This window comes from Empidonax traillii, unplaced genomic scaffold (genome assembly GCF_003031625.1).
Source record: "Empidonax traillii isolate 1590-97213 ecotype Southwest subspecies unplaced genomic scaffold, ASM303162v1 scaffold94:size1391941, whole genome shotgun sequence".
In the NCBI taxonomy this organism is placed as follows: Eukaryota; Metazoa; Chordata; class Aves; order Passeriformes; family Tyrannidae; genus Empidonax; species Empidonax traillii.
In genome coordinates, this window is record NW_020955287.1 from 1,356,216 (window position 1) to 1,376,456 (window position 20,241).

General features: G+C 36.4%; 1 protein-coding gene across 4 annotated transcripts in view; it reads left to right on the plus strand.

Moving 5' to 3' along the window:
- The window catches only part of RBBP8 (RB binding protein 8, endonuclease), a 39,560-nt gene extending 20,649 nt beyond the window's left edge, over positions 1-18,911 (plus strand). For all 4 annotated transcript variants that reach the window (XM_027881775.1, XM_027881776.1, XM_027881774.1 and 1 more), the window contains exons 7-19: positions 22-185; positions 1,587-1,688; positions 2,393-2,490; positions 3,141-3,268; positions 4,216-5,098; positions 5,183-5,309; positions 8,229-8,329; positions 9,098-9,212; positions 9,759-9,911; positions 10,618-10,687; positions 11,645-11,741; positions 16,033-16,174; positions 18,075-18,911. In XM_027881775.1, the coding sequence (XP_027737576.1) occupies positions 22-185; positions 1,587-1,688; positions 2,393-2,490; positions 3,141-3,268; positions 4,216-5,098; positions 5,183-5,309; positions 8,229-8,329; positions 9,098-9,212; positions 9,759-9,911; positions 10,618-10,687; positions 11,645-11,741; positions 16,033-16,174; positions 18,075-18,172 (2,278 nt within the window). In that variant the 3' untranslated portion in view covers positions 18,173-18,911. The remainder of the gene's footprint in view (positions 1-21; positions 186-1,586; positions 1,689-2,392; positions 2,491-3,140; positions 3,269-4,215; positions 5,099-5,182; positions 5,310-8,228; positions 8,330-9,097; positions 9,213-9,758; positions 9,912-10,617; positions 10,688-11,644; positions 11,742-16,032; positions 16,175-18,074) is intronic.
- Positions 18,912-20,241: the final 1,330 nt, after the last annotated feature.

The window sequence follows — 20,241 nt, forward strand, 5'->3', positions numbered from 1 at the left end:
ACCACCTGATTTGGTCTCCAGGGAGCAAAAGCTGCAAGCAGTGGAATTAGAAGAAGGAGTCATTCCAGATTCTCCAGTTATGACCTCTTCATTTTCTATGGCCAATCGTATGAGGAGAAAAAAAGAGAATAGGCATATCCGATACACAGAACATGCACACTCAGATTTGGAACTTAGCAAAAGTGGTAAGAGTATTGTTTTTGGTTTTTTTAATCAACTTAAAAATTATCTTAAGGGCTACGGAGAAAGATGATGTATAAATTTGATTGCAAAGGGCAAAAACTGAAAAAAAAAAATCTTTACCTTTTATGATTTGCCTTTTTCAATTTTGTGCAATAGTATGTAAGCCAGGGAAAAATGTCTTTGGCAGTAACTGTTACGTCAGCAATATGCTCAGAACTTATCTCAGCCTTGTACTTTTCTTCGTCCTCGTGCAAATGTAACAGTTTTTCAACCTGTATTTCTTCTATAAGTACAAGTTAGCTAAAAAAAAAAATCTGTTCAGGTTTGCCTTGTGCATGCACCAATGTCACCACCTAGTGGAGAGGGAAACAAATGTTTTGCCACATTCTGCAATTCTTCTGCAATTAAAGTAATTTTATTGAAACTGGTAGATACCTACGTGATCTTTATTCTTCTAGTACTGATACACCATTTGTGCTTGTGTTCTGTCTTAAGTCCAGGAGTATTGTCCACATTTTATTTCCCGACCTTGTTCTGTAAGTTCTAATGGATTTTAACTATGAGAAATATTTTTGTCAAATAAGGGTCTTTGTGCTTGTATTTTAATGATACACAGGAAATATGATAATCCAGGTGCTCTTATTGTGTTCATTTATCTTTTGGCATAAAAAAAAGGTATTTAAAGTAATATTTGAATGTATTTAAATAGGAGTCTTGACTAAAAGCCTCTTTCAAAGAATAAAAATAGAACAACAGTGGAGTGAAAAGGGTGTGCTGGTTATTCATGCCCCTTATTTTGCATTTGAAATGTTTAGTGCTGTGAATAATTTCTCTTTTCTAAACACACCTGTACCTCTCCATTTTCTGAATAAAAAAAATGGAGCTACTAAATGAATCCAAAGTATAACATGAATGTTATACTGAAATGGTGTAAATACTTGTCACAGTTAATGGCCATGAAAAGCTATCAGCAGAGTTCGTCATAATTCAGATCTCAGATTCTCACCTTTTTACTTTATTATCTTAGCTGATGCAGAGCATTAGACCCTTGGGTGGTTTACTCTTCAATTGTTTTGTTGCCATATTAACAGGTCAAATAGAGCTTGAACACGTATATTCATATGGTCAGTATGGACAATGGTATAATCCTTTGTTAGTGTTGTTTTAGGGCTGACTGGCTGGGGTCATATTTGTGAGGAAAAGGATTAATATGAAATATTTGTGACTTTATTCTGAGGTATCATTATGACAAATTATCAGGTGGGTTTAGATTACTGGATCTACTGACATATCAACACTCATTTTCAAGTGCTTTTAAGATCAGGATCATTGTCTGTATGTATGCAAAATTATCACAACAGGATACCTAATTTCACGAAGTGAAATGTTTCTACATTTCCTAGAGTATGGAAAAATTCCACTCTTTTCCACGCAAGTGAGCAGCAACCACAGAGAAGAGATACTAGTGGCAGACACCTGTGATCCACAACTGTCCCCTATACAAAGTAAGTAGAGTAATAGATTTAGTTCTAATTACATTCAAAATAAGGCAAAAATATTGTAAAACTGAGGGTTCATCTCTTTAACCTCTCTTTAACAAAGAAATGTGAAAAGGTGCAAACCTTTTTAACTCTTTAATGACTGTGAGAATTAGCATGGAATCATTCATGCAGATCAGGGTTGTGGTGGTTGTAGTTCTTGTGCTTTCTAATCTTATTAACTTGCCCCAGCATAATGAACTGAGTAATGTTAAACCCCTCAAAGAAGCAAAACTCATCTATTTGTTTTTCTAATAAAAACATAGGAAAAATAATGGTGACTGTCACCAAGGAAAAATGCAAGAGAAGCATTTTACTGTAAATACATGTCACCACTGTTCTACGTGCTTTTCTCAGACTATTTCTGCCCTGGACTGGAAGACTGAAAAGCAACTTTTACACTGACTGGTCTTTGTATTTTAATTTTGGGAAACTATATTTAAATTGGAAGCATATTTCTCTGTACTGATATAGCAGTTTGCTCTCATCAGAAATTCTTCTTCTGCCCCCCTTCTCCACTTAGCACTTTCAGATATGATTTTTATCTGACAGAGGTCAAACTGTTTCCATAAATGCCAGTTTTAATTTGTGAACTTTTTAGTTCTGTGTTTCTACCATCTGTGTGAGTGGACTAAGAGACTATAATAACTTACTATGATCTTCTCACAAAGATAAACCAACGGTGGGAGGCTATCCTGTTCCAAAGCCATCTCTTAACTTGGCTGCAGTCGTCCCAGAAACAATTGGACTTGGTGTTCAAGAGGAATCTGTAAGTAGTATTCCCAAATTTCTTTCATAACCAGCTTTTTGGGCCAGTTGTTTTCAAAACCAGTGGTTTTTTCTCTTTTGCATTAAGACTCTGCAAAGGTATTCTGCGTTCCAGTAAGCTCACTTTGGATTGCTTTTGCTTACTCATTACTGAATTGCTCTAGCAAGAAGAGATACAACTCAGCTGTCTGGGGGCTGGGGAGAAGGGCAGGGATATGGTTCCAGCTTTGTATGGAACTTGCAAGTGTTATTAATACAGTGATCTAAACCTTTGGGTCTGCCAAACTCCTTCTGTGCAGTAATCAAGTCTAAGACATTGAAATAGAGTATTAAGTGATGAGACTGTTTGGTGATTCTAGGTCAAATTATTTGATGGTTTTGATCAGTAACTACCATAAAAACTATAATATGCAGAGTATTTCTCCGTGTGTTAGCATTTGAATGATGAATTATTTTCAATTTCCATAAGATTTCTTTACAGTTGCTAGTCAAAAGTTCATCTCCTAGCATTTATTATTTTTTAATGAAGTTTTGAGTGTTTCAATTTGAATGGGTCCTCTGAGTATTTATGTGCAAATCTAGCATATTTCTAATTTTTAATTCCAATATCTTCTCACACTTCCTTTCTTTGTTTTCCTTCACCATCTGTAGGAGTCCCAAAGTGTACTGAATCTTCCCCACACAAATACAGTTATGAGCCAGGCCCCAGAGATCATGCAGACTGAAGACTCAAGAAAGCATCCAGCTCCTGAATCAAGAAGTGATGACACCAATTTAGGGTGTGTTTCCACACAGTTATAATAATACTGTTTTAAGCAGGCTTATATGAAGTTCTAGTTTTAGTAGAATTTAAAACCTTAACAGGATTTTGCTTTGAAGACATGGAAATAAGTGTTGTCATATCATAGATGTTTCTTTCAAGTAAATAACATTGGAAGCAAAGAAACTGATAGAATGCAAAACTGTGGACTTTTACTTCATTCACAAACTTCTGATTTGGGCTTTTTGTGTACACAGTCCCTGCCTTCCTTACTTCTCATTATTGCAAGGCATCTTGTGAGGCTCATAACCCTGGTGGATAACGGGCCTAAAGCTGGAATAGGAAAATGATCATTAAACTTTTCTGCTGATTAGGTGTCATACTGATTTAATGTTGCACTTCCCTTCCCACTCTTCTCATGGTGTTGTGGTCTAAACTGAATTTTTTTGGCCCTATTTGTCATCTCGATCGTATGTTTTATTGATGACAGGTAAAAAAAAGAGTACCTGAAAGAAACGTCCACTTTTTTCCTTCACTTACAGAAGCTTTGAGAAAATGTTGTCTTGGTTTTAAGATCTATAAAAGAACCTAGATTGGCTGCAATATCTTTCTGTCTTTCTTCCTTTTCACTGCACTGAAAGGTAGGGAGTCTTTAGATAGAAGAAATTTCAAGGCAGGCTTAGGTCTCTCCTTGGTTTTCAGTTGAGCGTGGTACAAGATTTTCATGCCATACCAGAACGAAGGGCGAGATCTGTGTTTTGTTTGCCTTTACAGCTCTTTGATTGCAACAGTCCTTACTCCTAGAATAAGTTCCCTTTGGTTTTTCTTTCTGTTTCCAGTTAACACTAGCAACTTGTGCAGCTTTGTAGCAAATCAGTGATAAGAAACTTATAATTTCTGTATATCCCTTTCTCTCCTCCCAACCTGTGTACACCAGAAAAATCTCTCATCTCTCATTGTATTCAGTTTTTCAGATCCATCTGAGAACACTCCACCACATGTTGACTGGGATGCTCAGGTAGCCTCTCCTGTTTTTGGAGCTTCTAGCAGTATGAAGAACAACTCAAGTACAGGTCATGCTCCTTGTATTTTAGATTCAGGATTGAAGCCTAATCTCAAAACCAACCTCTTCAACAATCCATCCGGTTCTAGATCTCATAAAAGTAAATCAAAATCTGAAGATGTTGCTTTTGTGGCACCACTGAACCTTGGAACGGAAATCAACTCAGTTATCAACCAGGTGTCTATCAATAGGCAAATAGTTGTGAAAAAGAATACTAGTGAGGCTGTAATCTGTGTTGGAAACACTTGCACAGCTAAAAATGAGGTGATCAAGAGTGATTTCCTTCTCGTACACCAGAAACAGCTGGAAGGCAGGTGTGCTAAGAGAAAGAAAACTGAAGATGATCATGCAGTTGGCTGTGAAAAAACATCTTTTAACAAAGAGAACTCTGTGCCCTTTCGATCAGATGTCCAGCATATTAATGGGGAACATACAGTTGATAAGCCCTTGGATCTGTCTGATCGCTTCTCTGGAGTTCGTTGTCAAGACAAAAAACAAGGAAGTGAGGAGACATGTAAAAATAGACTGAAACAGGTGACTCTGCATGACGTTTTTTCACAAGTAGGGAAGCCCATTCCTGAAGGTTCATCGTCCATTCAAAATGCCAACGAGAGCTGTTTGCTTGTCAGAGATTTACAAGAGGAATCGTACATACAAGAGGCAATGCTGGGAAAAACATTCCCAGATAAGAAAAAACAGATCCAAATGAAAGAAGAAGTTCCTCCGTTCAAATTTGCACCATTGCCAAGTTCTGCAGAGACAGAGGAACTTTTTGGTGATGTACAGGTACACTTTTCTGACTTCTTTTCTGCTTCTTTGAAATATTATATTTAAGTTTTGGGAAATAGTAAAATTGCAATATGTTGTTAGGTTACCACTGGCCATGTACCAAATAGAAAGAAAACAAGGACAGGACACGGAGAGTCTGAACCAGCATCTGTACTTCAACCAAACCCTTGTAGAGTATCAAAAAGTAAAGCACTGCAAGATGAGCAAGGTAACTTGATGAAAATGTTCCTTTTCTTGCCACCCTACCCCCTCAGCCTGTGCTGTGGTTGAACAGAATGTTTTGTATGTTCCTTTCTTCCACTTTAATCACTTTGTTCTTCTTCTAACTCAGACTCATTCTATTCAGGACTTCTTAAGATCACCCCCCACATTTACATCTTGTATCTTCCTGGCATTCTTTTGCCACTGTTTAATAAATATATTGTTGATATTCAGGTGTACGCACAACAGGCTAGGAATCTCGTTCGTTCTTGTTTATTTAGCATTGTTATTGTTCAGCAGTGTAATAATAAAAATCCTAGCAAGTTTGAGTTTAAACTTTTCTCAAATGCTTGAAAGTGTAAGGATAAGCTATTTGTTTAATATTCTTCATTCTTCCTAACAATCTGTTAAAGAAATTTGTACCTTTAGTGATAATAAACACAGGCTACCATATTCTCTTTCTGTATATATACTCTTCCTTGTATCTTCTTTCCTATTAAGTGTTCTCGGTCTGAAAACTAATTTTTTGAACTAAGACTGTAGAATCAAGGCTTCTGTACTCCTTAGCTGAGCTATTACACTGCATACTTTATTTAGAAATACTTGCATTATGAATTTAAAACATATCTGTCACTAGTTGGTGTGGCTGTGTAGGCTGGAATCTAAATATTATCTTCACAGACAAATCAAGAGGCATCTTTGGAACAATGACTGGACATTCTTTTCTTATACCTGACTCATTGCTCTAATGTCAATAGCAAGCCAATTAGGGAAGGCACCCCCTGGACCTGTTGTTTGTGGACAAGTAGTGGGTGAAATGATGGTTGGGGCCATCTTGAGCAGGACAGTCACAAAATAAGAGAGTTTTCAGTTCTCAGAGAAATAAGGAGTGGGGGGTAGCAGAACTGCCACCTTCAACTTTTCTGGAGGAGACTTTGGCCTGTTTAGGATACTGGTTGAGTCGTCCCTTGGGGGGGAGTCCTGAAGGGCAGAGGAGTCCAGGGAGTCTGGACATTCTTCAAGAGGGAAATCTTTAAGGCCCAGGAGCAGGCTGTCCCCCTGTGCTGAAAGATGAGCTGGTGGGAAGGAAAACCATCCTGACTGAACATTGCCTGGTACTCAAGGATTAAAAAAGAGAGTTTATGACCCTTTGGAAGAAGGGGCAGGCAACTCAGGAGGACACAGGAGGGCTACAAGGATGTTGTGAGGTTACACAGGAAGAAAATTAGAATGGCAAAGCCAACTAGAGTTTAATCTGGCAACTGCTGTAAAAGCCAATAAAAAATGTTTATAGAAATCCATCAGTAGCAAAAGGAGGGCTAAGGAGAATCTCCATCCTTTATTGGATGCAAGGGGAAACATAGTGACAAAGGTTGAAGAAAGGTCTGAAGTACTTAATGCTTTCTTTGCCTCTGTCTTTAAGAGTAAGACGACTTGTTCTCAGGGTATCCAGTCCCCTGCACTGGTTGACAAGGACAGGGAGCAGAGTAATGCCCCCATAATCCAAGGAGAAATGGTCAGCAACCTGCTGCATTACTTAGACACACACAAGTCTATGGGGCTGGATGGGATCCACCCAAGGATCCATACCTGCTTAGTGGGTGAGGGAAAGACTGAGGATGTTTACCTGGACTTCAGCAAAGCCTTTGATATTGTTTCCCACAGCATTCTCCTAGAGAAACTTACTGCTAATGGCTTGGACAGGTGTACTCCTAACTGCGTAAAAACTGTCTGGATGGCCAGGCCCAGAGAGTGGTGGCAAATGGAGTTACATCCAGTTGGTGGCCGGTCACCAGTCGTGTTCCCCTGGGCTCAGTGCTGGGGCCAGTCCTGTTTAATGTCTTTATCAATGGCCTGGATGAGGGAATCAAGTGCAACCTGAGTCTGTTTACAGACAGCTCAGGTTGTGTGTGGAAGTGTTGATCTGCTGGAGGGTAGGAAGGATCTACAGAGATCTGGGTGGATGGGCTGAGGTCAGTGGTATAAGCCACATGGTCTATTCAGCCTGGCGAAGAGGAGGCTGAAGGGAGACCTCATTGCAGTTATAACTTCCTCATGAGGGGCAGAGGAGGGGCAGGCACTGATCTCTTCTCTGTGGTGACCAGTGACAGGACCTGAGAGAATGGCCTGAAGATGTGTCATGGGAGGCTTAGGTTGGATATTAGCCTAGAGGGTGGTTGGGCTCCCCAGGAAGTGGTCACAGCACCAAACCTGACAGAGTTCAAGAAGCATTTGGTTGATACTCTGAGGCACATGGTGTGACTCTTGGGGATGGTCCTGTGCAGGGCCAGGAGGTGGACTTTGATGATCCTTGTGGGTCCCTTCCAACTCAGCATATTCTGTGATTTTGTGAAGACCAAGTGCCGAGTTCTCCACTTGGGTCACAAAGCCCCATGCAACATTGCTACAGGCTGGGGGAAGGGTGGCTGAAAAGCTGCCTGGTGAAAATGGACCTGGGGTGCTGGTCAACAGCCAGCTGAACCATCACCATCTCTGGAAGTGTTCAAAAAACTTGTGGATGTGGTACTTAAGGATTTAGTTTAGTGGTGGACTTAGCAGTCCTGGATTAATGATTGGACTCAATGATCTTCAAGGTCTTTTCCAACTTAAACAATTGCATGAGCTTATGAATGTCTTCTATCCATTATCAATGCTACCTGCCAGAGGATTTTATGTATAATATGCCTCATACAAACCCAAAGGTGTAGTGTGCTTCCTGAATATGACAAAAAAACTTAAAAAGATCTATTTCTAACTCTTCAGACAAAATATGATTTACACCAAATGAGCCTGTTAGAGAAAAATAATCCCTAAACCCACAGATGAATTGATAAAAGGGAAGCTGACATAATTTACATACTATAGGGTGCTACTGGCAGAGTTTGATCCTGACTGTGTTTTTTTTCCTCATATTCTCTGCATCCAGACCTGAAAGATAAAACCTCTTTAGAAAACCTCCAGTGGAGCGTAGACCCAGGAGCTGACCTTTCAGAGTACAAAATGGACATTACTGTGATTGATACAAAGGTGAGCTTTTATAACAAGCCTGCATGTTCTGTGATGTTGAAAAAGCCTGAAAAACTCCTATCATGAACGTTGTTCTGGGCAGACCAAAGCCATTTTCTAACAAAATTTTAAATCCATCTCATTCGATATGTGTTTGCACATCTGAAATGTTTGTTTATGCATAGTACACTACAGTTATCCTAAAACATTCCACTCTCTAGTTGATAAACTCAGCAGACATATACTCAGTATGAAACTGATGCTTTTGAAGGTAGTTTTGAGTTTAAGACAAAAAATATTCTAAATCTTATAATTTTTCCTCTGAAAATGTGCAGTGCGATATCTCTGTGATATCTCTTTATGTTAAGTGATAGAAAATATGCCAGTAATGACTATTATCTTTCTCTGAGTTGGGTGCAGCTTGGTTATTAAGATCTCTGAGAATTTTCATGAAATCTACTTGTTTTATCTCTCTCACTTAAAGACTATCTTAAAATCTGTTAATTTGTCCAGTCTTTAATTTCTGTATGTTTCATTGTTACTTTTTATCTTTGGAGAGTTTAACATGAATTTTTTTTAAGGCATTTGTTGCCCATGAAATAAATGCTTCACACTTGAATTTCAGAATGTGTTATTCTTTACATAGATTTTATATCTTTATCATGCAGGCATTACTGCAGGGGGAAAAAAGAAGCCAGTAATTGCTATGAAAGTGTTTCAGAATACACAGAGGTGACACTGACTACACCAGTTGCATCTGAGGGCAATTGTCATTTTTGCTTTTTTTAGGATGATTCTCAGAGCAGAGTCGGAGGGGAAGTTGTTGATATGGATTATACATATGTTAGTGATAGTGTGCTATTAAAAATGAAAAATCAAGAGCAAAATCAGGAAAGCAGTCCAAGTAAGACTTTTTTTCTTCCCCTTTGGTTTGCTGCTTTTTGTGGTGTGTGAGGGGTTGTTGTTTGGTTTTTTTTTTTTTTTGTTTGGGTTTTGGGTTGGTTTTTGTTGTGTTGTTGTTTGGAGGTTTTTTTGAGAAGGGAAGAGTAAATGGCATTTTTTCCCTGAATGACAAGATAGTAAAAAATGTTTTGCAGTAAAAAACTGCTGATGTGTTTTTATAGGTTGCACAGATCAGTATGGTTGTGGATTTTGAGGGGTTTTTTTAAACTTAGATTAAGAAAATTAGAGGATTTGTTCCAAGAGAGCCAGTAGCTATTCCTTTATAGTGCTCAAAGAGTTAAATACTTAACCATGTAACAGCTCTGATCTCACCTGCAACAATCACTCTTGTAACAAACAGCTTTGAAAGTTTACTATGTAATCATACCAGACTTTGTATGGGAAGATGAAATGTTACTTCTTTTGACACACATTCAGTCAAAATGCACTTTCTTGACTAAAATCTTGGAGAGGCTGATTTGGATGTTCATTGTTCTTTTTATAATAGGAGGAGAAATAACAGAGATGTTTGATCAAACAACCCACGAAGAATATGAATCCTGCCTACCAGAAGATAGTCCTTCTGCATGTGATGAGAAAGAAACTCTTCATGATGAAGAGTGGGATAAGGGAATAACAGTAGCAAGCAAGAAACTAAAGAGTGGGATATGATTCGATGTTGTCTTTATTAGACTAGTTAAACTGCAAAAGTTGATTTGAAATCGGGCTCTGTTCTCTAGGAATGAACATGCCAAGTAAACCATCAGTTCTTTTCTCATAAATTCATGTGAAAATCGATTAATTGCAAGGACATAAAATAAACCAATGTGAACATTATTTTGCTAGTTCAATTATATAGTCACCACACAAATGTGGGATGTGTAATGAAAGTTGGCATAACAGCAGAACAGCAAAGTGACCCTTAGAGCAAACAGAATCACAGAATATGCTGAGTTGGAAGGGGCCCACAAGGATCAAGTCCAACTCTTAGCCCTGTGCAAGATCATCCCCAAGAGTCACACTAGGTTTTGGCTACAGATTACTTACTTCCTTTCTTCTCCCTGTGCTAAGTTCTATCAAAGATTTTACAGTATTTTATATTTTAAGCAACCTTTCCTTTGATATTCTGCTTGTCTTTTTTACTTGTCTTGCTACTGTTTTCCTGCTACTCCAGGAATGCTTTTTGATTGCTGGTTCAATCAATTCTATATTGTTTTTAGTACATACTTGAATCTGTTATCTCAGACTGAATGAACGTGACGGTTTTTTATTGGTTTTAGTTGGTTAATAATTTTAGAGAAGTTTTCCCAGGCAGTCTGTTAACCTTATATGACATCTAACTTTTTGTTTTGCATGTATATGTACAGAGCATGAGGATAAACAAGATAAAACCAAACAGAAAGCTTTTGTGGAGCCATATTTCAAAAGTGATGAAAGGTAATTTAATTTGTTCTGTATAGACATTTTAAGGTTCTTTATATTTTCCCTATAGGGAGCTTGTTCCTCCATAAAGTCAACATGTATGTAATATGTTAGCAGTTGAAGATGCACAGGTAAAAGATCTACTAAATTAGATAAAAGCTAGGGTAGGGGAAAAAAGTTAACCATGTTGAGATGCCTGTCACATTTGCTGAGGAGAAGGGATTGCCTCTTCTGCTTTTTATAATTTATGGAATGCAGTGTTTTATAATCTGGTGTGGTTTCTTACATGCATGTGGTCATGTATGAGTTTAAGAGCCAAGAACCTATAGGTTGCTTGTACAAATAAAAACCTTTCCTCCTCTGATATTTTTGCCCCTTGCTTTACGCAATAAATGAATAATGTTCAACAACTGTGCCTCTTAGTGCCTGCTCTATTTCCTGTCTGTATAATCATCACTGGAAGTCTGTATCTTCATTTCATAATGATACCAAGGCCTTCAGTTAGCTTGTTTGTTTGTTTGTTTGTTTGTTTACTTTGGTATATGTTTTCTTTGTAAAGGAAAACTTGTTTAGTGTTTTGTGAGCAGATAAGTTGAAAAGAATCTTTTCTGGTCGTGAACCCCATCAGATGTTCGTCTCGTGGAAATTGGTGCAATCACAACTCAGACAAAAAAAAATTCAGAAGATTTATATTTGAATAATTTCTATCTAATAATTACTTTCAGACTATGAAAAGCCATAATAATGAGACATATATCTCTGGTTATGTAAAAGATCATATTATATTTAAAACCTTTTGTTTATAAAAATAGTCCTATTCAGCTATGAAATACAATCTGATTTAGGTTTTGCAGGCATTTTCTGGTATTTTTTTTTCCTTGACTCTACATCATTATGTTCTAAAAACCAGAAATTTCCAGTCATGTAGAAGAAATAAAAGGACTATCATGTGAAAATGTTTCTGTTTTTCAGAAAGAATACTGTGTTAGATTTTCCTCATATTGAGGTTATTCGAAAAAAAGAAGAAAGAAGAAAATTACTTGGCCATACTTGTAAGGAATGTGAAATAGTAAGTAGTGCTTTAAAAATTTGATAAGTCTTCCATTCCCCTAACTCTGATGGTATTTAAGTGCTACAGTGCTGTTGAAATCATGAATCTGGTTGCATCAGTATCATTACCTACAGCAGCAGAGGAGTAAATGTTTTACCAAGTTTGCAGTTGGTTTGTTTGTTTTCAGCTGTAGTAACTGCATATAAAGTCTTGGAGGGGGGTGTATGTGTATGATAGAAGCTTTTTACATCAAGGTTCCAGTAAGATCAGTAAGTCAAAGAACTATTATAAGACTTAAATTTCAGCTCAAAAGCTCTACTGAAATTTACAGGATTCAGTAAGTTCTATGTCCTGTTGTTCCTATTTATAAATAGATATATTTATCTCTGTTTTGTCTGGTTGTTTTTTTCCTTGTTTTCTGAGAAAAGTTTTTCAGATAATTGCACCAGCACAGGTGACGATGTGTTTATATGTGCAAATGCATGCAGAAATGTTTACATTAGCAGGTTAAAAAGCATTAAATTTTAGGTTTCATGTTCACATTTTTTTCCTCCCTTTCAGTTTAGTAAACTGCTTTCGGATACTTGGTGTAGAGATAAAATATTGAAGTAGTTACATGTGTAGTAAAGACATATTTCATTTGGCCATTAATAGACTTTCAGGCTGAACTTAATCATTGGTGATGATCTAATAAATTATGACTCACTAGAAATGTGGATTGATGACTTAATAATGATGGATTTTCTGGACTATTTTGATTTAATTTCCACACCTATATAGAACCAACATTTTTCATTGATTCTCCTGCTATTCACTTTGTAAGCAAGTCCCATTTACTTAGCTGAAGAAATTTACAAGAGTATATTTTTACTTAAAATACATTCCTGAAAATGTTTTGATAAAACTCATTAAATACAAATACTTAAATTTTATAATTATAAACATAATTTTCAGAAATATGTTTGAATTAAAGAGTTTGAAAGAAAACAAGATATTGGAAAATAACCAAACCAAAAAAAAACCCCAAACCTTCAGTCTATTTCTTGGTCCAAGAGCCACGTGGTTAGTGTTTTAATTTCCTGTTTCTGTAACCTACAGATCTCTCTGCAAATGCAGTTTTTGTTACTTTCTGTCAAGCTAGAGTGGTAACTGTGGTGTCTGAAAACATTCAGAGCTCAGATTTTGTAATAGTAGGTTTCTATATTAAGTGTCAGGAAAATGTGGTTTTGTTTTTGGTTTTGGTTTTTTTGAGTTGTTTTTTTTTAAAGTCTACACCATTCAAGATGAGTGTCATGGAATGTAGGGAATGCTTGGCTCTATCACTGCACAATAATAAAACTAGCTTTGAATTAAAAGCCTATTGAAGAAGGGAGTATTGGATAAAGCATAAATGGTGCTTTTAAAAAGTTTTGGCTTACTGATTAGCCATGTGGGTTTGAAAAGTCGCCAAAGTCTCAGGAAATATTTAGGGAGTGGGTAGAAATCAGTCAACTGTTTCTGGCTGTGTGCTGCAAGTGATGTGAGTTGGGTGAGTTACCCGTCACTCTGAGAAGACCTGACAGATTTGATTTCTGCACATGCCGCAGCAGACTGATATTACAGTCCTTTATAAGTGCTTATCTTAAAACTGTGGAAGCATCTTATTTGCCTTACAGTGTAGAACTTTTGATAAGAGGTCTTGTTTTGTTTTGTTATGACTTTGTTATGCTATCAGAGAAAGACTGTAGGCAGGAGTTACAGGTAGCTTGTAACATTTGTTAATGTGGTTATAAAGTTCTAGCTACAGTTTAGATGAGTAGGAGACTCAGTCAGATGTTTTTATATGCATTTAGATTACAGAAATTATTCTGTAAGTAATTTAATGCTAAACTAATGGGAGGCATATTTTAAGGGTTTGTTCCCTTTCTGAGACTTGAAACTGTAGAGTTCTGTAAACAGTTATTTTACCAAGAAGACACTGCAGGATGAGATATTGCCTGTCTTCACACATGGAAAAGACTAGCTCGAATGTTTTGTATGGACTGAAAATGCTGTGGATAGTGAGATCAATCTAGAAAACAGCTGAGAGTTCTTATTGTTGTTTAGCTGACATAAATAACTCTCCCATTCTCTGTCAACCCTAATAGATTTCTAAACAAGCCAAAGAAAAAAAGTTACTTTCTAATTTCTATTTAAAACATACTTGTCTTGATTTTTGATTGGTATTTTTATTTTCTGTTCCCACTGAACTGTATTGTATTTCTTACTGTTGGATCTATAAATATTCCTTACCAATCTAAATGTTTTAATTAAAAAAAAAAAAAAAAGACAGCACATTACAAACTTTTAGTAGGTAAATTTCTAGAATTTCAGGCTATTTACAGTACAAAAATATGGAGCACTGCTAATTATCCCTAAATAAGACTCAGTATTATTTGGCTTATACAGATATTGTAGAATTCTTATAATTGATTTTGCTGACTTAACACCATGTTCTTACCTTTTGCAGGGAAAACTGATGTGTACCATATGATAATTACCTGTTCCTTCTCTTTCAGTAGTCTCTAGATCTTTATCTGAGTGACACAAACATCTTTCCAGCTGGGTCTCTGAAGTCTAGCTGGAAAAGTAACCCCAATCTATCTGACTCAATCCCCAAGCTACTGTTGATACCCACTAAAGTTCTGGTCTTGGCATAGGCTGCTTTAAGGGAACATTTTGTAAGACAGTGGCAAATATTGTCAAATGAAGTGTCTCCAGATTCAGTGACTGATCCTGGACTTAGACCCAAAAAGTTTTGAAGAACCTTTTACTAGGGGCTCATAACAATTCCTGGATATTATCTGTGAAATGGGCTGTTTGTTCTGTCCCACATTCCAGGACTTCATAGTAGACAGACCAGTAACCTGAAATTTTGGTTACAACCTGCTAACAACCCAAACCTGTGTTCTTGACTGGGAGATCCACATGTTACTAGATCAGATTCCTGTACTAATAAGGGAGAGAGCAGAGTATGTCACACAGTCTGAATTGATTTAGGGAGGGGAGAAAATGTACCTGTTTTAGGCAGAGTTGCAGTTCCCACAGAGTACAGAACCACAAAATGAAATGTCTGCTTTTCCTAGTTTGTGCAGTGTTGACACCAACGTATTCAGAGCTGTGATTACTCTTTTCTGTACAATCATCACTATTTATATCTCATGATTTTTTGAAGGAGGATTTTTTATGCCTATTTTATACTTTATCTGCACACTTTACAATTCCAGGTAGGTTTTCTGAAATCCTACCAGTAGCTGGGGAAAGGAAGTAATCTCTATTGGCCCCTTTTCCTTTCCCGATTTCCCCAGTCTAGATCACTTTGCAGTTGATCAAACGAGCTTTAAACTTCAGTTTGCCTTTTTTGCATTGTAACACTGTCATTTTGGTAGAATTGTTTTACCATTTCTACAAGGATCAGATTTCTTGTGTGGCTGTGACTGTTGGCTTGCCACTTGAGTCAAATGGTGAATTCACTTTGAAAATATTTTGGCACTCTCTGATATCAAAGTGCCAGATTCGTAGTTTTAGGAGGCACAACTAGGATTACAAATTGAAACAGTAGAAAACTGCCTTGGAAAAAAACCCACACCCTAACTTTCTTAGATGCCACTCGTGGGAACACATAGTGAACAGATTTGAAGTCTTTGCAGCCTCCAGTACAGCTGACAGGAATAAAAGAGTAACCAATTTACTGCAGTGAATGTGCGGTTAGCAGACAGTTTGTGGAGTCCCTGTGGCAGTCATCTGGTTAAACTAGCTCTTTATTTACTCCTAATTAGAGGGTTATTAAGAAGGAAGAATTTTGACTTAATTTACAGCAGCAACAGTAAACTTTAGACAAAAAATAATTTCGCAGTGCAGCTTTTGTGGTGTGTTTCTTCACTTTTTTTTTTTCTATTTTATTTGTAAATGCAAGCTGAAATTTAGTAAATTTTTTTTAAAAAATTCCCATCTACTTCAACACCTGTGCTACTTAGATTTGTAAAATCAGTCAGTAAAATGGTTGACATAAGCAATTATACGCATGCCTAAACCTCATACCTATGGTATGTTAAAAGATAGGAAGCTGACAAATTTGCCACCATAAATAATCTGTAAGTTCAGTAAGCTTTTAGGATAATTGCCAGGTGTTTGTCACTTGGATAACAAATCTCTACCCTTGGCTATCCTCACCATTATTTTTAGATAACTGTGTTAATAAACACAGTGATTGACAATGTCATTGTGTAAAGCAGTTGCTGTATATATATGAATTTGGTAACATGGATTTTTTTCCCCCCCTAACATTTAGTATTATGCAGACATTCCAGAAGAAGAGAGAGAGAAGAAACTAGCTTCCTGTTCAAGACACAGATTTCGCTACATTCCTCCAAGTACTCCTGAAAATTTCTGGGAGGTTGGATTTCCTTCCACCCAAACCTGCATGGAAAGAGGTTTGTGCAAAAAAAGTCTTACAAAGCACTTTTCAAAGCTGATTTTTTTTACCAGAAATGATTGCCTGAAGTTATCTGTAGTTCATATAGTAGCCTTTCTCACTCTGTCCTGCTGAAGTCTTTTTACTTATCAGTAGCCATTATTTTGAATAAATATTGTCCATTTTTCCTGTACTACTAAGAAAAGAATATATGAAAACTTTCTTAGACCTTAGATAGAGAAGGCAGAAATAATTGAGATTTTCCTAGAACTTAATTAAAACCCTACATGTCTTTGAATCAAAGCAGGAATTGGATTTTCAGAGGCAAAGGCTGAGAGACTGTACCTACTGAGGAGAGACAGGCAGCACTACTGATGTCCTTTGTCAGTATTTTTAGAGCTTCATTATACCACATGATAATGAGTATGTTTAAATAGGCGTGATTAAATAGTTTTTAATACATATACCTTGCTTGTTAGTGACAATAAAAAAACGTGCTGTTTGGTTTGGGGTTTTTTTTTGACTTTTCTTTACACAGGGGTTTGTTCTTTCTTAAATAGTTTTTCAAAATCCTAGAGCTTGGTATAAAAATTAGGTTTTATTAATGATATTAAAACGTAGTGAGTTTGTAGTATGCTCTATATAGATTTCTTCAGAAGTGGAAGGAGCCCTATAGGAACTCTCTGAGTTGTTTGTATCTTTACTTGTGCATCTGTTATTAGCTGTGAAGAATTTATCTTGTAACAACAGTCAGGTCAGGCATAGGAAAATGTAGCCAGAGATGTGTTTATGTTCTTGTGTGGTAGTGTTGCCGTATTATCCTTAATCTTTCAGAACAAGGAGCTTTGATTTTTACACAACTTGTTACTACCCTTTTGGAATCTGCTTACAGCCTCTTTAAAAATTCTTGGCTCTCTCCTTGTTCTGCTAGAGTAAGAGCTGTTCAGTTGTTAGTGGTCCTCAAAAGCATATCAGAGGCAGACTTTAGGTCAACCCTCCCTCAGAAAAAAAAAAAAAAAGTAACACTGCAGCAAAAACTCTAAAACACCAGAGAGGGTTCCTATAATGAGCAAATGCAGCTGTCTCTCCAAAATATTGGGGTACAACAGATGTATTTTTACTTCTTACTGGTATCTTGAACCAATTGTGGTTTGTGTGTGTTTGTTTTGGTTTTTTTAAATAACTGAGTTACATAGACAGCATTTTCCATCTATGAAGGAGGAAGCTACTACTCTCACTTCAGTGGATGTTGTTCCTCATAAAAAGTAAGGGTTTGACAAAAGCCAGGTGCTGTAATTGACCTTGCATAAAATGTCTGCTCACTGTCAGTGTTAGCTAAGTTGAGTTTGTTCTCGAAATTTTCTGTACACTTTTCTTGTCAGAAAGCTTTCAACGTGTGTTTGATCTGTAGGTTGATGTTTGGCTTTTTCCAGGTGGATGAGTCTTCAATAAATAAGGGTACCCTTAAAACAGAGGGATGCATTGTTTAGATCCATGTGCCTGAAGTTTCATTCCTCTGCATGACTAGGATTTACATTTTTAAAAGTGATTTTTATTAGTCAACTGAATTAGCAGTACATGCACACTTTGTTACTCTTACATAAAATCTTCTGTAGACAAGAAAATGAAAAGTGCGGCTTTGTTTTTTAACAGTTGAACAATTCATAGTTACCATTCTCCAGTGCTGACTGTCTGTATTGCATTACTATGCACTCATCTGCTAGAAAGCAAAGGAGTGTTTTAATGAATGATATTACACCCTGGGATCTCACAACTTTTTGTGAAGTGAGAACCAGTTGCCACAGAAGGAGGTAAAAATCACAAGTTATTTTTTTTGCGGGTAAACACAAATTTAAGCTAAAGTTATGCCTAGTTTTATATTATATTTCTTACTTCAGATTTATTCTTATTCTTTTCAGGATACATTAAAGAGGATCTTGCTCCCTGTCAACGTCCAAAAAGACGGCAGCCTTATGCTGTGATGTTTTCTCCAAAAGGCAAAGAGCAAAAGACATAAAGGATGGGGAAGTAAAGCCTGCCAACTTGAAGCGTATCTTTCCTGCCCGTAGATATTTATAGTTAATATAAACTTGAAATAAAGGACTGTGTTTTCCACAATGATAGATAAATTGTTTAATTGAATATGTAAATTTTATAAAATTCATTTGAAAGTCTGATTTACGGGGAAGCAAAAACTATTTAATGTATGTTTGTTTTATATTGTGTTAATACATTTTGTATTAATTTTTGCACCCGTCAGACAATGAGTCTCCCGCTTTTTTTTTTTTTTCCTTTGAAGTCAACAGCTAAAATTCCAGCAAATCCTGTCTAAACTTTGTGTCAGCGAGTAACTGCTCTGAAGTCACTGAAATCAGTTATTCTTGCAATGGTAAATGTCTGTAAATGGGAACAGAAATGTGGATTTTCTAGGGTGCTTTTATTTTGCACTGGATTTTCTTATATAGCCTTTCTTTTATGTCAGTAATGGTTATATTTGCTTGTAATAAAGTTGTATTAAATATGGAATGTATCTACTGTTAGTAGTTTGGAGGTAGGAAAACCATGAAGTCTAAGTGTCTTTCCTAAATTTTGGTTTTAAGTATATAGCACCATGTTTTCCTAAGTATTTAAATTAGAATGTCCAATATTTCTTCTCTTTTTTTTTTCTTAATTTGGACCTGTTTGCATATCTGTGTCTCACTTGTTGATAGAGATAAGCATTGTTATTTCTAAATTTGAGTGACAGCTCTGCCCAGAGTTCTCCTAGTGGACAGCAATGCTTATCACCTAGATTACAAAGGAGTCTCCAGCAGAGGTATTTTAAATTAATTTTTTGTAGCAGGGGATATGGTTCCATACTTACGTTTGGAAAGAAAGAGCATACAGTATCAACAGAAGCAGGGTAATACCTACCTAGTGATCTTTGGCCTGCCTACCTGTAAGATACTTAGGAATAAAGAAGCTACAATCAGAGTTAGGTTCAACCAGTCAGAACCCTTTTTTAAAAAGAGATCATAAGGCAAGCAACTATTTAAATGCCTTAAGTCAAAGTAAAATAATAGGAAGGACAGATACTCCAACGATTTATATATATTTAAAAATTTTTATATATAAAAATGTATCTGTAATTTCTATCCTTGTATTTGATATGTGTGTGTGTGTTTATAAAAATATGTATTTAAAAACTAGGTGGTTAGGGCCATTTGATTGCCGGTGTAGTTATATAGATATGTTGGCAAGTTCTGCTGGTGGAGAGGTCAGGGCGTAGGCCTAAGGAGAAAACCAAAACAAAAAAGTGATCAATTTAACTGTAACACTGAGTAACACAAAATCCTCCTAGGTTGAAATCACAGGCCTTGCAGAAAAATAAGAAAAGGTATAACAGTAGGCATTGTCCTCATTCTACCTGCTTAGTTCATATATTTACGATAGCCTTTCACAGGGGTATATCCTAAGGCATAGCAAAGGCATGAAGCCAAATAACAATTAAAATCTTTGGTCATATTATAACACATTTATTGACAATGTTTACACACTGTAAAAGTTCATTTCTTGGAGCAGACAGTCAAAGAATCCATGCCAAGGTAAGTCCAGTTTCCTGAAAATGAAAAAAAAACTTTGAAGAAAATTAATGGGTACTGCTAAAAATTGGAATTTTTGCAGATATCTTGAAAATTGTTTTAAAACAGCTGTTACATGCTCTGAATAAATATTTATCCATAAAAAAGAAGTTTTTAACACTAAAAGAAGGGTAGGAGACTGCTTTCAACTAGGGAGAATCTTTACAAACTAGAAGTTATGTCTACAATAAGAAAAGTTAGAGGCACACTATAACTCATCAAATGTAAAATGTGCAATGAAATAGGCTGTTTGAGAACATTTCTGAATTAATTATAAATCCTATTTTAAAGAACTATCAGAATGAACAAACTTCACAATAAGTTTGTAAATTAAAAGATCAAGCAATAATGGGAACATTTAAAGGTAAGAAGATGAGAAAAATCAGGATTTTTACAGCGATGTTCATTATGGAAGTGCCTAAGAACCTGCCTTTATAGGGTGGGTCAGCAGAACCTGTTATAAACT